The following is an 18,262-nucleotide window of genomic DNA, read 5'->3' on the forward strand; positions in this document are numbered from 1 at the left end:
AGAATATTTATTGGGGGTGTTAAGTACAGGTATTCAATGAGAAGGATGACATGCTTGTTAAATTATTTGTTGGGAACAGCAAAGTTATCAATATGGAAAACGAAAAAAGAATAAAGGGGAAGAACTTGGGACCACTGAAGTGGAAATTAGTAGGTGGAAGACTCAAAATCGAATTTGCTTATTACAAACTTGTGAATAATGAAATGTTTTTTTGTGATATTTGGTGTTTTAAAGATGCATTGTGTGTGGTTTTCGAGGGTCAGTTGTTCTTGAATATTTAATTGTTTATTTTTATTTTTGTGGTATATGTTTGTGAATATGTATGAGGCATAAATTGTGATAAAATAAGTGTTTTAATCCTCCTTCTCTCTCTCTCTCTCTCTCTCTCTCTCTCTCTCTCTCTCTCTCTCTCTCGGGTTTACCTGAAACACACACACTTACAGAAAAAAAAACTATCAAGTGCAACAGGATACAGATTAAAAAATATATTAAAATAAAGATGAGTAAATTGTCTGTCCAGTATATAAACAATCAGGTGTAACACTGTGTCAGGTGAAGTGAATAACACTGATTATCTTCATCACGGCACCTGTTAGTGGGTGGGATATATTAGGTAGCAAGTGAACATTTAGCCCTCAAATTTGATGCGTTAGAGGCAGGAAAAATGGACAAGCGTACGGATTTCAGTGAGCTTGACAAGGGCCAAACTGTGATGGCTAGATGACTGGGTCAGAGCAGCTCCTAAACTGGAACTCTTGTGGGATGTTCCCGGTCTGCAGTGGTCAGTGTCTATCAAAAGTTGTCCAAGGAAGGAACAGTGGAGAACTGGCGACGCGGTCATGGGCGGCCCAGGCTCATTGATGCACGTGGGGTGCAAAGGCTGGCCCGTGTGCTCCGATCAAACAGACGCGCTACTGTTGCTCAAATTGCTCAAGAAGTTAACGCTTGTTCTGATAGAAAGGTGTCAGAATACACAGTGCTTCACAGTTTGTTGCGTATTGGGCTGCATAGACACAGACCAGTCATGTTGCCCGAAATGTGCCAACAGTGGGTATGTGAGTATCAGAGCTGAACCACGGAGCAAGGGAAGAAGGCGGCCTGGTCCGTAGAATCATGTTTTCTTTTACATAATATGGATGGCCGGGTGCATCGTTTACCTTGGGGAACACATGGCACCAGGATGCACCAGGGGCAATGTTCTGCTGGCCTGGGAAACCTTGGGTCCTGCCAACATCTTGGTGCCAGATACCACAGCACACCTTCAGGGGTCTAGTGGAGTCCATGCCTCGACGGGTCAGGGCTATTTTGGCAGCAAAAGGGGGACCAACACATTATTAAGAAGGTGGTCATAATGTAATGCCTTACCGGTGTATATAGTATGCAACTAAATAAATGCAAGTATAAATCAATGTAAATAATTATAAGACTTCAGACATAAAACAACCGATTATTAACTTCCTCAATAATAGATTTTTGTTGATTTTTAACTCTTTAAAATCGACCATCTTTAAATCAATCAATAAATAAAAGTCTGTAAGGGATAATCTTAAATAGTCAACGCTGCTACCATAACTTAACTGAAAAAAATGGATCAAATAAAATTAGCTTGAGATTGCAAAATGTAATTGACACTTCCATACATTCGTTAGAAAGAAACCTTCTAGAATGTTTAAAATCCTGAAGACATTTAGCTTGAAATGGAGTAAAAGAAGGAATTGTTTAATACAATGTAAGCCGCCGTTATTATTCAGACATATACGGAATAGGAAACTGCATCGACGAGAGGTCATTCATATTTCAACCACAAAAATAAAAGCTTTCATTTTCAAACCATTCATAAAAAAAACATTGACAAACATAATTTTCTTTCACAAATCAGCACGCATGACTTTGCAATATAGTTTTATGGTATATGACGCAGTGACATGATGATGCATCGGTTAACCATTTAAGCTGCAGTAACCAGTTTTATGTAGACATGTATGATATTAAATCACCTCCAGGGTCTCTTCTCAGAAATCAGGCATCAAAATGAATTGTGTTAAATGGCATCTTGGACATAAATAATACAGAAATGGATTTAGAAGATGTGTATGCCATAAAATGACGTTTAACGTTTCCAATGCAAAGGTATCAAATTCTCTTTGGAATTAAAGATCGAATGGGCTCTCAAAACCTGTTTCTCAGAAAAGATTTGATCTAACATTATCTAAAAACGTTTTTGTGGTTACCCCTTTGTGTGTGTTTGGAAAGCAGCATTCTCACGGGGAAATAGAGCTCAAAAGAGCAGAATAAACAATACCAAAAACTTTTTTTTAAAGAAATATTTAGTTTATATTATGAACTACAGACCACAGATAAGAACAACAACAACAACAACAAAAAATCATACATGATATGCTGACATAACTTGAAGGAATTCTTGAAGAAATCTTTCCTCATTCTAGCAAATCCATTGTCCATTGTTGATCAGATGATGATTTATTACTAAACTAGTAATTGCAGATATTTAAAATATGACAACTGCTTGCAAATACTGCTCAGTAAATACTGTATACGCTTCCATTCGCGCACACACACAAATTTACATCAAATGGACAATTTTCTATATAAATCTACATATCCTCTGTTTGCAATTTGCATATTCAGTGTAAATATTAACAGCATTTTTTTGTGTGTGTGTGAATAAATTAGCCCTGGATAGGTTGTTCTGGCTGTATCAGCGGGCAGTGACTAAGGAACACACACACACACACACACAACACACACACACACACACACACACACACACACACACACACACACACACAAATGTTGGTCTATGTGGTTTACAGGGACTCTCCATAGGCGTAATGGTTTTCATACTGTACAAACCGTATTTTTTATCCCCTTACACTGCCCCTGTCCCTAAACCTACCCATCACAGGAAACATTCTGCATTTTTACTTTCTCAAAAAAACATAATTTAGTATGTTTTTAAATCTTTAAACATCATTTAGTATGTTCTAAACATCTAAACATAATTGAGTATGTTTTTGAAATATGAGGACATTTCAAATGTCCTAATAAACCACATTTATGGTGTAATACCAGTGTAATACCCATGTAGTTATACAAATTTGTGTCCCCATAAACCACATAAAGAGGCTCTCTCTCACACACACACACACACACACACACACACACACACACACACACACACACACACACACACACACACACACACACACACACACACACACACACACACACACACACACACACACACACACACACACACACACACACACACACACACACACACAATGGGAATCAAGTCTGCCTAAACTGGATATCAATATCAATGCTGTTACATTCTGCCCATGAAGTCAGTTGTTCTCTACCATATGGGGTATGCATTCATTTAAAAAAAAGCTTTGCATTTCTATAATATCATTTTAACTCCAGACGGCTTCTGTTTGATTTAATGATAGAAATGACGCACGATGATCTTAGTAGTAGACTCACAAACTTGCAGCCAGACCTAGTAACCACCGTGTTGATGTGTAATACTGAAAATAAGGAAGAGGGACATAAATGATTTGACCACATACAGTAGTAGCGAGTTTATATTCTTCTTTTTGGCAGTCGGCAACATTAACTTCTTAAACAGCCAACCACATTTCTCTCAAATTACACAACATTCTTTTTTGCACCAGGCAACAAGCATAAATACGGGCAAAGTATAAGCAAAAAGGTCAGTTAGGTCATGATTTTGTTCAGTGAATAATTCAATAATATCAATAATTAATTAAAAGTCAAATTTTCATTGTACCATTGTTTTTTGATTGCATAATTTAAAAAAAACTATAAAAATAAAAAAGTACCTTCCAAATATATATACAGTCTATAAGTATGTAATGTAATTCACCTTGAAGCTAGTTGGTTGGGTTTGTACCCTAACTTTACTGAAGATAAAAGGAGAAAATTAATGGCAAAAATACCACTGAAAATGTGGTCGTTCGCTCTATTGTCCTCATGTTTATGGCTTCTTTTTTACAATCAAGAATTTCATCGATCATTACAAAAATTCGGCTTTAAGATCACCTGATATTTTCATAAAGTAAAACGGTCAATGTAAAAGCCACATGATATGGAAATGTAAGCATGTAATATTAACTGTCCACTTGATCTTTGGTGTGCTGGGCGATCTACACGGCACGTTTTATTTCCAGTGGCATCGCTGCAATTTAAACGGACAGGCTGGCCGAGATGCAAAACACAGAGAAAATATACAGGTGAAATGCAATGGCATACATTTTACTTACTTAAGACATATTTCCAAGAATACAAGAATCAGACTGGAGTTGATCCATTGATATCCATCGGGTGAATTTTATGCTTGATAATCGATTTAATCATAAAAAGTTGAATAGCTGAAAAGCTATATGGTCTATGGAGTCCCCCAAATCATGCTTTGGTAAATCATAATTATGTCATTAAGAGTCATAATTACGACAAAATAATGACACACTAAGTCATAAGAGTCGGTTGGTTTAAAAAAGCCTGGTCTGAAAGTTTGAAATAACTTTGATTAAAATTGAATTGTTGAAACTGAAGTTTGGGACATTAGGGATACAAAGTTCTAACATGATTTTCCCCATTGTTAACATGTTTTACCATGAATTAGCATGTTACTACATGTTTTATCACGTTGCTAGCATATTTTTTTCCTGTTGTTAGCATGACTTGGCAGGATGTTAACATGTTTTAACATTTTACTAGCATAAATTAGCATTTTGCTAACATGTTTTTGAATGAACTTGCATGATTTAGCATGCTGTAACCATGAATTACCATGTTATTAGCATAAATTAATATGTTTTAACATGTTGCTATCACAAATTAGCATGTTGCTAGCATTAATTAGCATGTCATTCGTATGATTTAACAATTTAGCATGTTGCTAGTATGATTTAACCTGTTGTTAGCATGAACTAGCATGATTTATCATGGTGTTAGCATTTGTAAGCTACAGTATCTGAAAATTACGGAGCCCCTAAAGGCACATGGTGATGGAAAAAATATGAGATATGAAAAAAAAAATATGCCAATGCTTTGAACACAATGCAAAGCATTGAAATATATTTTCCCCTCCCATTTCATGTTCATATTCACTCATAATTTAGACTTTTCTATGCCAACCATGTTATGTCATAATTATGACCATTTCCGTCCTGATTAGGATTGACCAAAGCATAATGTGGAGGAAATAAGCTTCCATAATGATCAGAGAGTAAAAATCGAACAAAATACCACTAATAAAATTTTTAAAAAGCATTAATGTGAGCCTAGATCGATGCAAACACGGTAAGAGCAGGACTGTTGTCTTTAAAATGATTTGTAAAAGCTATGTGGCAAAGATGCGGACATTCTTGTTGCCTGTAAGGATGCTTGTTGAAGGCCTAGGATCTTGATTTGTACATTCAGTTGTGAGAAGAGCTGATAGTCCCAGCTTCAGGTTCTAGCTCAGGTCGGTGGAGGTCCCACTGATCGCACTGAACACATGGAGCGAGTTCTGCAGCAAGGAACGCATCATATCCTCCGGGAAGATCTGAGCGAAGGAAGATGAAAACAGGATAAGGGTTAAGATCAGATAAGTTTGCAAAATAAAGTAAATGGAAGACTGGATTCACGTAATTAGCTGATAACAATTTCTCCCACACACGTACAATTACAGTATATACTCATAGGACATACAACTTCATGCACTAATATTTAGAAAGAAAATGAGACAAACACTTTTGTGCAACAAAAGCAGTTACCTAGAACTCAATCTATAGGACACGGCAGCATAAGGAAGAAAAACAGACACGTTAGAAGCGAAGAGAGGACAGCAGCATAACAAACAGAAGAAAAAAGCACTTAAAAACCCTAGACGACTTGTTTTTTACCACTGACCAAATCATGTTGTAACAAATTACCACATTCACATTTCCAGTAATAGTTCTTTTTTTTAATAATCACGATGATACATTAAGCCTTAGTCACACAGGCAAACCCTCGCTTGCTGCAACTCTGCTAGTCTAAAGAACTGTCAAAGGGAGGAAGTCATGTATTAAAAAATTTGTTATTAATCTATTAAATAAATTAAATGATATTTAATATAAATAAACAAGAATTCAATAATACATATAACAATACATTACTACATTGAGTAGAATGAAAATATATAATAATGTAACTGAAACTAATTTTAAATTTAAAAAAAAAAATTGTGTTTGAATTGATTGTTTATAAAAGACGGATAACGCATACATTTTAGGATGGGGTCCCTCACACAGGGATTTAAAAGACAAAAGATTGAAAGGAGGATGCTATTATGTTTTAACATATTGCTAGCATGTATTAGCATGTTGCTATCCTGATTTAGCACACTTGTAACATGATTTGTAACATGATTTATCATGATTTATCATGTTTGGAGATAAACTCTGCAGCGCATTGGCCCTCCAGGGCAAGATTTGAAAAGCCCTGCTATAGGTACTCAAGATTAACATGAGAAAAAGTGTGTGTTATGTACCCTTTAACTTTTTTTGCTCACAACCACTGTGGCTAGTGGTTTTTCAAAAGTTACATTTTCACACATTTTCACTGGCCACAATTCTGGCGTTGATACCATGAGAAAAAATCTGCCATATAGATATTTTTAGTATTATCTCCTAATTTGGCAGCAGGTATTTTAGGCTGCGGTCCCTTTAAGATCTGACCGTTTTCTTTCTCAACGGTTTACGTTCACTTAAAATATAAGTGTAATATAGACTGTGTTCACGCAAACAAGAAGAGTTTGTAATCGTGCTGTGCCGAAACAAGCTCAATATAACTGGAACCATCCTTTCCGTTCTCAGGGGCGTTTGGCCCGACAGTGGAAAAACAGCTATTGTCATGCTGAAAGTTCTCTTCATTTGCAGTTTTCTAGCAGACGCCAGAAGGTTATATGCCAAAATCGACTGGTATGTGGAGGTATTCATGATTCTCTCCACCTTCACTAAAAGCATCAGTCCACCAGCTGAAGAAAAACAGCCCCATGACATGATGCTTCCACCACCGTGCTTTGACATTTGACATTATTTAGTGAGAAAAATTATGCGCAATTTGCCCAATCATGCACCGAAATTCAAGCCTGTAATACCAGCAATATTCAAATGAAACGAGGGAGGTGGGTTTGTGTGTAACCCGCGGTCGGAAAGATAAGTAGAGTGATAGTGTAGATAGATATTGATAGTGTAGATAGCAATAGAGTGAAGCGTGAAGACCAAGCCCTGAGAACACAGTTACTTTCCACCTCTGATAACACTGGCATCAAACACTCACCGTGGTTTAAAAACAGCACATTAACAAAATAATCAACTAGAGATGCTTCTTTTGTACTCGGTACATCCGTGACACGAGATGTTTCAAAGCATCTAAATATTTAAATACAATAAATAGGGTTGTCAATGAATTTAACTTTTATTAAAAAAGTCAAACTTGATTCAAATAAATTATATATGATAATAAACAAATCAAGCCAAATCATATACAGTGGATATAAAAGTCTACACACCCGTTAAAACACCTGGTTTTTGTTATAAAACATATCAAAACTTTTGCACATTTACATGTAAAAATGACAACCTATGTAAAGCAACACGATTCAAATAAACAAAATAAAAACTTAAGTGCGCACATCCCGAACTAATACTTAGTCGAAGCACCTTTTGATTTTACTGCAGCACTCAGTCTGTCTGGATATAAGTCTATCATCTGGCACGTCCTCCAGACCTTGTTCCAGATCTGTTCAAATGTGAGGGCATCTGTTGTTTTGGATCATTAGCCGCCTTTCCACCGTCGTTCTCCTTGCTTAACCGTTATGGATATGGTTTAATTTCCACCGAGGCTGATAACAGCAAGAGTTTACAGACGGTATGAGATGTAAATAGCGAGCGCATTAAGGAGGATAATCAGATATTTATTTTCACTTGATTATGAGCTTGTGTTTATATCACTCAAATAGCATAGTTGGTCAGCTACAGAGAAACTGGTAGACAGGCAACAGACGTGATTATTCCTGAGTGGCGACGTTCAGCCTCGTTAACCTATCAAGAAGAGTTTGTAATCGTGCTGTGCCGAAACAAGCTCAATATAACTGGAACCATCCTTTCCGTTCTCAGGGGCGTTTGGCCCGACAGTGGAAAAACAGCTATTGTCATGCTGAAAGTTCTCTTCATTTGCAGTTTTCTAGCAGACGCCAGAAGGTTATATGCCAAAATCGACTGGTATGTGGAGGTATTCATGATTCTCTCCACCTTCACTAAAAGCATCAGTCCACCAGCTGAAGAAAAACAGCCCCATGACATGATGCTGCCACCACCGTGCTTCACTGTGTGTATGGTGTTCTGTTGCTGATGTGCTGTGTTGTTCTTGATCCAAACACACCTTTGACAATTTTGGCCAAAAAGTTCAATCATTGTTTCATTAAACCATAACACATTTTTTTTACATGGTTTTGGGAAAATGGTAGTGGTTCAATGGCTCAAATAACATACAGTTTGGATTATATTAAAGGTCCCGTTCTTCGCGATTCCATCTTTCAAACTTTAGTTAGTGTGTAATGTTGCTGTTAGAGCATAAATAATACCTGTAAAATTATAAAGCTTAAAGTTCAATGCCAAACGAGATATTTTATTTAACAGAAGTTCCCCTTCAAAGCCTACAGCGAACGGCCGGTTTGGACTACAGCAGGAAGTGCAGGGATGGAATGACGTCACTAGAACCGTTTGTTGACTAACCCTCCGCCCACAAGAACACGCAAAATAGGGGGCGTGGTCTCGTTGCTCTCCCACGTAGAGAAGAGCGCGCATTCAGCGCTTGCATCTCCCAGTTATGGTAAGAGGCGGGACCTTTCCGGGCAAAGTGCGCTAAGCTGCTGTCCAATCACAACACGGGAAGCGCTGGCCCAATCAGAACTCGTTACGTGTTTCTGAAGGAGGGACTTCATAGAACAAGGAAATCCTCAGGCCGTTTTTAGGACAGAGGAAACAGTGCTGTACCGATAAGTCAATTGTGTGAAAAATAGTGTTTTTTTAATTGCGAGACATGAACTCATGTTATATTGCACACTGTAAACATAATCAAAGCTTCGAAAACACGCAAAGAACGGGACCTTTAAGATATTTGAGTCACAGATTGGATTATTATTCGGATCAGCAAGAAAAAAAGTTAACTTTGCTCTCCATTTATTACTTAGCCAGTGCTGGGAAGGTTACTTTGGAAATGTTATAGGTTAGAGATTACAAGTTACCCTATTTAAATGTAATAAGTATTGCAACTATTTCAATTACATTATAAAAGTAATGGAACTGATTACATTTCATTACTTTTCCAATTTCTAATTTCCTTGAACGCATTTTTATCACTCGCCATGGTGGCAACCCAGAAGCATCGGAAGAATAGGCATCGCTTTACTAAAGGACCTTTACATTTCAGGATGCATCGTGCACATCAAAAACAGACAAAGCAACAAATTCATGTTATTCAACATATCCTAGCTTTTTACAGAAAATTTTCAAATGTATCATTGAATGATACAAATATCCCTTTGTATCATTGACATTTTCATAAGTAACTGTACTTTAATTACACATTTTGTCTCAGTAACTGATTAGTCATATTTATTTTTGTAATTAAATTACATAATCAAGTTACATGTAAATACTTACTCCCCAACACTGCTTAAAGCTTACTTTAAATACTCAAAAACTATTAGCCTTGGTTAAGTTATACGTTAAAACATGATTAAAGGCACAGTCAGTAAAAAAACACTAATTTTAAACATAGATAAATACAAAATAACAAAGTTACAAATCAATTATTGTCTAACTGTATTCATATCAGGTACAGACATGTAATAACTTGGTAAACATAAAATAACACTAGGTTTACTTTATACAAACCCAATCCCAAAAATGTTGGCACACTGTACAAATTCCTTAAAAAAGGAATGCAATAACTTACAAATCTCATACACTTATTTGTATTCACAATAGAATAAAGATATCAAATGTTGAAAGCGAGACATTTTGAAATGTGTTGATGCCATGAAATTTAAAATCAACTAATTTTCCCAGAAAATGACACATCTTCTCAGTTTAAACATTTGATATGTCATCTATGTTGTATTCTGAATAAAATATTGAAATTTGAAACTACCACAACATTTGCATTCTGTTTTTATTTACAATTTGAACAGTGTCCCATCTGTTTTGGAATCGGGTTTGTAAATAAGATGTTTGCTATGTTTTGTTGTTAAATTAACATTAATGGCGTATAGACAACAGCAGGTATTTACAGGCTGCTGTCACTTTAAGAGATAATGCGTGGATCTAATATAATGATACACATCTGATTTCTTTCTCAACTCTCCTCATTCACTTAAGACAACAGACTGTGTTCATGAGAATACTTGCCGAGATGAGTATTTTGACATAATTTTGTTTGTATGTGTCCATCCAAGTGCAAATGGGGGGGAGTTACAGGGGGTTTACATTTACATGGAAATCGTTAAAGCTCATAGTCATGGCTCGCAGTGTTTGAGAGGCGGTCTATGTTATGATCCCATTCGGGGAGTCTGCCCAATTTTGACCAGTGTATAGACTGTCCCATTTGGCCGAATCATACATAAAACATGTCACATAGGCTAGATCTATGAATATTATTATAGGCCAGTGACTGCAATCCTACAGTGCCCATACACTGACACACACACACACACACACACACACACACACACACACACACACACACACACACACACACACACACACACACACACACACACACACACACACACACACACACACTCTTTTTTTTGTTTTTGTTGAAATGAATTGCTGTGCTGAGCTGTGTCTCTACCTTTCACCAAATCATTTGCACACTCATCTTTTTCTTTGCTGCTTTTTTCTATCCGACGCTATAGCAGCAACATTGAAAGCTCCAGTCTCCGTGTCAAGTGCGAAAGCTCAGCTCTTGTGTAGTACAGTCGGTCCGTGTACCAACTTTACAGATGAAATGAATTTAGTAAATAATTGATGATGTTTACAGCGGGAACTGAATCGACACTGAACTGACTTGAGCTGAACAACAGCCGAAATGAATCGTCTTCCTGTTGCCACTGCTTTGAAACCATCCTGTTTTGTTTTGTATAAAGCACTATATAGCTAAAGCGGACTCGACCAGCACATTCCCCAGGCGTCACAGCAAAATGGCCACTGCTGCAGGTGTGTTTGTGTGTGTGTCCATGGTTTGCAGCGTGTGTGTGTGTGTTCACTGCTCATAATGTGTGTGCACTAACTTGGATGAGTTAAATGCAGAGGACAAATTCTGAGTACGGGTCATCATACTTGGCCTTCACTTTGTGGAGCATCTGGTACTTCCCAAAAAGAGTTATTGCTTTAGGCCTCTTAACGGCCTCCCTGACCAGTTTTTTTTTCTTTATCTTCTCATGAATTTTAAAGGGATGTTCTTGATAAATGTCACTGTTGTGCCATATTTGATGGATCTCTTCACTGTGTTCCATAGAAAATCTAATCTAATCTAAATCTAATCCCATGGAAATGTTTTTTGTAGCCCTCACCTGAGCAATAGTCTGGCTCTGCCCTCCTACGTACTTCCACTCAATTTTCATTTTCCTTCAGAACGATGATGTTGGTGTCGTGAGCTATAGTCTACGGTTTGAGATGACATGCATCAAAATCAAATGTTAACGATTGTGCATGGCAGATCCAGAGTGGCGCATCCGCCTTCAATTGAAGTAAACGCTTGTCAATGGAGAGTAGCCAAACTCTGTGTACAAATGAAACGCACGAGAGTCTGGTTGGACTGGGCTACCAGAGTAATACTTTCCAAAATAAGATCCTGTTGATCCTTCACAAGATCCTTGAATTCATTTAATTTGGAGAGGAGATTCGCTTCAGATGAATTAATTATATTTTTTACATTAAAGGTGCAAAAGTTCTGACATGATTTCTCTTTGTTTCATTTTTACATTACAAAAACAGCAGTTTTAACAGGGGTGTGTGTATCCACACTGTACACGGCAAGCCCCCAAATTAAGGTAATTTAAAAAGATTGTGGCAGATGAGTAAATCATTAAATATAAATATATACATTATAAGAATTGTCTTTAAATGTCAATTATTCATACTAAACTTATGTTTAATTGGAAACCATGGTAATCTACAGGTCTATTATTTCCAGTCTAAAGGGGGTCGCACACCGGACGCGGAGCTCGGCGGCGCGCCGCGCAGCGTCTCAGGTATCGCACACTGGACGCGCACATTTTAAAAGGCTACGTTTATTATACATTTCCCCAAAATATGTTTAGACTTTATTCAAGCTGTTGAACTCAGAATGTAAAACAAATGTGTCTTGTAGCAAAGGTTGAAATCAGTATACCTTAACGATAATATACTTTTAATATAAAGCCTTGAAATGGCGCTCTGTGGCGCGGCAGGATTTAGAACAACTTCCTGAGTCGCCGCAGACAGGCGCCGAATGCCGCCACCTCATTGAAAACAATGTGTTCGAATTTTAAAGACATGGTGCGCCGCCGAGCTCCGCGTCCGGTGTGAGACCCCCTTAATACAGGTGTCAGAACATGAGGGTAAATTAGTTATTTTTATTTTTAACACAATATCAATATTTTGAATCTTTCACTCTCAAAGTCTTCAGTCAGGTATGTCATCTCAGAGCACAATCTCACCGGGAAAAACAAGCCAAAACAGATCAAACCTGTTGTGCTTTAACCTTCCCAACCTAACAAACCTGTCTACTAATCACTGACTGCAAGTCATAAGAGGAGGTCAAAAAAAATAATTCCCCAAGTACTGAATAACACTCTCTAAACAGTGGAGACATACAGTAAAGTAGTTTTTTGGTTTGTTTACGGAGGGAAATGCCAAGTTAAAGTTGCTCATTTCCTGGAGGCTACGTGGACAAAAGAATAGACAGTACAGAACCACAGAATTATCTCAATTCAGTCTGTAATTGCTATACATTTTGTGCGTCTGCAACAACAATCAAAACCAGTGCACAGGGTCCAAAGGTAAACTTGCCAAAGAACAAATGCTAGCAAAAACTGCCATTGAGTCAGAAAGCTGGCCTCTTAATAAAGGAAGTGCATCATAATGCATGGTCTGACATATGCAACAAGAATGGATATAATCAAGTAGAATTTATAAGAATCAAATCCTTTTTTTTTCAGTCTTGTATTGCCAAATGACTCCAGAACTTAGTGTGGCAACACTTTACTGACATTTATGCACTGAAACTAAAAATGAGGAATCAAATCATGATTGGTGAACATTTTCATGGGAAGTGGCATTTCACAGACACATAAATATGTGCAAATGAAAAGAGCTTTAGTTATGCAAATCAAAGGAAAATCAGCTAATATTACAGACATCACCACTTTCTAAAATTACCTAGAAAGTGTTTAAATGGAATTTGAGCTGAATTCATTGCAGAAATGTGTTGCGTAAAAGTTGAAAGAAGAACCTGAATTTTGTGCTGCAAGAATTATAAAGACGGAGATGAGCAATCAGACATACCTGCTCGTGGATGATATCAGAAAGCTCTTTAACCATGCTTTTGAAGTTAGCCTTTAGCCCCTCATGATACTCGTACTGATCCTCCTTAATGAGTCTCTCATTGATGTCCAGAGCCATACTGCATGCACTGACAAATTGCCTGCAACACATATAACCAAACATTTAGGCATAACAAAAAATATTTTTCATAGTGTGCGAGCACATATTATATTGAGCACCCTGAAATGCTATTTCTAGTAAGTAGTCAACTACAAAAGCTTCAGCTGATTGAGTTTTGACATCATTTTATGGCGGAAAATTGACTTTAAAAATTGACATAAAACTGTCGGATAACTGTCATCAGGAGAGCTATGAACACAAATTCCTGAACCATTTCCAAAAATGAGATGCGCTGGCATGATAACAGATACATTCCTGCACATGGCAAGATGATACATGCTGTTGAATAAACAGGGACTGCAGTTGGTTGGTTCCTGGTCATGTCTTCCATGACCTTCAGCTTCAACTATTTTAGAAAACTTCCTATTCTTTAGAATCTAAAGTTCTTGAGAAGAAAGCTTAAAAACTTTACCAATTGTGTTTTTATAACCAGGCCATAACCATTTATAGCCAAAATGTCACTAACACTGATAAGAGAAATATAGATAATATTTGTGTAGATACTATATCTCTGTATCCGAATTAAGAAAACCTGTTTAAACCTGGTATTAAGCCTCGTTTTCACCTGGTATTAAGAAGCGTTTTCATAAATCTGGTGACGCTAAATACAGGTATAAACACATTCATAAACAACATTAGTCGAAAACCCATGTGAACAGATTTTTTTCATCGAATGTGTTCAAACAGCTACAATAGACGCCTACTCACTGCATACTGACCTAATGCGTAAAAATTATGGGAAGTGTGAAAGATCTCAACAGCCTGCAAATTCCTCTTAAAAAAATCAGGTGGTTGAAAATGGACAAAAGAGACGGATTAAAGCTCCAGGTGTAAATGTGAATGTGTCGTCTACTTTTGTTCTGATCTAATCATCCAAAATGCATCTTAATACCAGGGGTAAACAATGTTGGTGTTGGACAATTTCCTGGTTGTTTTAGGTTCTTGTTACCAAACCGTGCCTTTTCCTTGTTATGTACCCACAGTTATCTGTTCCCTTTCTAAGTTCAACAAAAACTGCAAAGATAATACCACACACCTGAATATTTCTTTGAGCTCCTTGACTTTCTTATTGGATTGACCTGATTTGGATTCATCCAGGAAAGCTCGGGCATAGGCCATTGGTCCTGCATTCACCTACAAGCCCAAAAATGGTATTAGATGCATAATATATGATTGTGTGTCAAAACATTATCAATGAAGAGCTGGTAAGCGACTGTGATTGCATGCACAATAATTTTCTGATATTCAGAATGCAGTCATATTAGAATTATAGGTTAAAAAAAATGCAAAAATGCTAGTTACATTGAATTTGTTTCCCTGTTACAGGGCAGCAGGATTTTTGTTTTGCATGTAATTGACTTCATTGGCCTTTTGTCATCTTAAAGGTGCAGTAAACGATTTCTGATAAACACAGTTGATATCAGCACACAATTGAAGAGTGGCCGTCTCCCAGTGGCGTTAGGTTGGGCAAGAGCCCCTGTCCCTGTAATAGAGAAAGTGCCCTTTTCGATCATACCGCATTGCCCCCGAGATGGGATTTCTAATGAGGGATCTCTCCAGCGCTGGAAAGCTTTTCTAATATTAATGCGGGTCCTAAAGCTCTTGCCTGATCATAACTCTTATATTCCTCTGAGCTTTTCTCTTTTGTAATGTCTTTCAGCCATCTCTCTTTCTACAGTCTTTCTTCAAATATCTTGCTCTCTTGCCTCCTTGCATCATGAGTGGACACGCCCCCTACTGCTGATTGGCTCGCTCTCTTCTCCCCATCATGAGTGGACACACCCTCTCAATCTCTTCTCCCGATCATGAGTGGACACGCCCCCTACTGCTGATTGGCTCACTCTCTTCTCCCCATCATGAGTGGACACGCCCCCTACTGCTGAATGGCTCACTCTCTTCTCCCCATCATGAATGGACACTCCCTCTACTGCTGATTGGCTCTCTCTTCTCCCCATCATGAGTGGACACGCCCCCTAATGCTTATTGGCTCGCTCTCTTCTCCCCATCATGAGTGGACACACCCCCTACTTCTGATTTGTTCACTTTCTTCTCCCGATAATGAGTGGACACGCCCCCTGCTGCTGATTGGCTCACTCTCTTCTCCCGATCATTAATGGACACACCCCCTACTGCTGATTGGTTCACTCTCTTCTCCCGATAATGAGTGGACACGCCCCCTACTGCTGATTGGCTCACTCTCTTCTCCCGATCATTAATGGACACACCCCCTACTGCTGATTGGTTCACTCTCTTCACCCGATCATAAGTGGACACGCCCCCCTACTGCTGATTGGCTCACTCTCTTCTCCCGATCATGAGTGGACACGCCCCCTACTGCTGATTGGCTCACTCTTCTCCCGATCATGAGTGGACACGCCCCCTACTGCTGAATGGCTCACTCTCTTCTCCCGATCATGAGTGGACACGCCCCCTACTGCTGAATGGCTCACTCTCTTCTCCCGATCATGAGTGGACACGCCCCCTACTGCTGAATGGCTCACTCTCTTCTCCCCATCATGAGTGGACACGCCCCCTACTGCTGAATGGCTCACTCTCTTCTCCCCATCATGAGTGGACACGCCCCCTACTGCTGATTGGCTAAAAGTGTGTTGTGCAACTCGGTCCAATCCACGTTCAACAGCACTTCTCGAAAATGGCTAACTGCACCTTTAATCAACACATTTGTGTTGCATTAAAATGAGCTGTTTTGTTGTCATGTTTCATGTAATGTACTGTTATCATGTAAACTATTACATGATAACAGTAATTGGACTAAAACTCTGTGTTTGTAGTCATCAAGTTTGAAATGGACTACAAAAATGGAAGTAAATGTTTTCCAAAGAAAAACACTAATCAAGTATATACCTGAAAAATGTACTTGAGTAGAAAGTAAAAATACTTTACTACTGTCCACTTCTGATGAATGTCTGAATGTCACATGCACAAAACCTTTATGTTTTCGATGTTAGTATGAAGACTAAAAGGTCTGTAATGCATACGAGTACCTGCACACTAACACAGCCTTGGAGTTTGAGTTGAAGCGTTATCATGTTAACCTCCTGATTAGAGCAGAGCTTAGCGAGTTCAGCACTCCTCTCTTTCATCTCATCTATAGCCACATCGATCGGCTTCAGCTCAAAGTGCTTCTCTCCCACCACCTCGATGCGTTTCTTTACATAGGGAAATGTGTTGGCCGCTGCAGATGCAAAGAATAAACACGCACACATTCAACAAAAGAATATCCTTTTGAACACAGACAAACAACCTCACTCAAACAAAAGATAGTGATCATGATATAATTGTGGTATATCACATTTTCTATCTACAACTAACTGTCAGACAAGAGTCATGGAGTTCACAGCTAGTCCCGCACCTGCTGTTGTCATTACTGATTGATGCATGACAACTACTGAGTAAAGAGTGATGATAAGTGATAGGTCGCTCACAAAAGTTTTCACACAAGTGCGTGCCAGCTTAAAGAATAGGCTAGCTTTGGTGCTTGTTTTTGTTTTTCTTAGTTCCATCAAATATTAACACTGACGTTATACAGTATTAAATACATGCAATTTCCTTCAGGTTATGAAGCTGCATGATGGCACTAGCATATCATTTTTTTTTTTCAGAGTAATATATGCACGCCAAAGTTTCAGGAGTTTCACAAATGTATTTAAATGTGAGAGTGAATGCCCTAAATTATCATTCAATGCATGTCCACAACTTTTTTTGTGTTTTGCAATCTTTACTAAACCACCACTGACAGGGGAACTGTGTTTTGTTTATGCTCAGAAGGCTGACATGTGTTTTAATATGGCATATTAATGATCAGTGCGGTTCTGTACGCTCCTCTAAATGTCTGAACTGTGTATGTACATGACAGGATTAAATAAAGCAATAAGCCTGTGAAGCCGTGGTTTATAGCAGGTTTAGAATAATTGTTAGCCCCTAAGTTGTTCTAAACTCACTGTAAACCAAGGTTTCACAGGCTTATTGCTTTTATAAAATGGTCATAATAATAATACTGTATAGCCCCACCCCTTCTCAGCACTGCGCTCGGTGTGTTCTGTCTTCCTGTTTGTATTTCCACAGCATGAATGTAAGATCTTACAGATTTATGAATGAACCACTCGTTTTTAAACCTCTCGTCCCTCGGTCTTCTGACATTTGTTATGACATCTACTTCAAACATAAGTAAATCTAAATACTGATGTAATGATGTCACAGCAAGGCTCAACCAATCAGAATCAAGGACCGAAACAATCTGTTTTATAAGTGTAGGTTGACCTATTTTTGACCCGCTTTGTATTGTTATAGTGTCGGTGGTAAATTAACTACCAACTACCAATAATGTTTACTCGTTCTCTGCATTACATGAAACAAAAAAGTCCCTTTTAGATTGTACTTCCGCATTTTTGTATTTCTGCCCACGGACAGTCGGATCAACAGAACAGTTATTGAAAGAGTAGGTTTATCACTGA

General features: G+C 38.1%; 1 protein-coding gene across 3 annotated transcripts in view; it reads right to left on the reverse strand.

The window, feature by feature from the left end:
• Positions 1-1,941: 1,941 nt before the first annotated feature.
• Positions 1,942-18,262, reverse strand: part of dock11 (dedicator of cytokinesis 11) — a 128,550-nt gene continuing 112,229 nt past the window's right edge. Inside the window, exons 51-55 of one of the 3 annotated variants that reach the window (XM_067445448.1) lie at positions 16,793-16,983; positions 14,824-14,921; positions 13,629-13,767; positions 5,805-5,816; positions 1,942-5,593 (exon numbers count right to left, since the gene is read on the reverse strand). In XM_067445448.1, coding sequence (XP_067301549.1) covers positions 5,805-5,816; positions 13,629-13,767; positions 14,824-14,921; positions 16,793-16,983 — 440 coding nt within the window. In that variant the 3' untranslated portion in view covers positions 1,942-5,593. The remainder of the gene's footprint in view (positions 5,594-5,804; positions 5,817-13,628; positions 13,768-14,823; positions 14,922-16,792; positions 16,984-18,262) is intronic. The other 2 variants (XM_067445433.1, XM_067445442.1) reach the window with 2 other exon arrangements.

This window comes from Pseudorasbora parva, chromosome 1 (assembly GCF_024679245.1).
Source record: "Pseudorasbora parva isolate DD20220531a chromosome 1, ASM2467924v1, whole genome shotgun sequence".
Classification (NCBI taxonomy): Eukaryota; Metazoa; Chordata; class Actinopteri; order Cypriniformes; family Gobionidae; genus Pseudorasbora; species Pseudorasbora parva.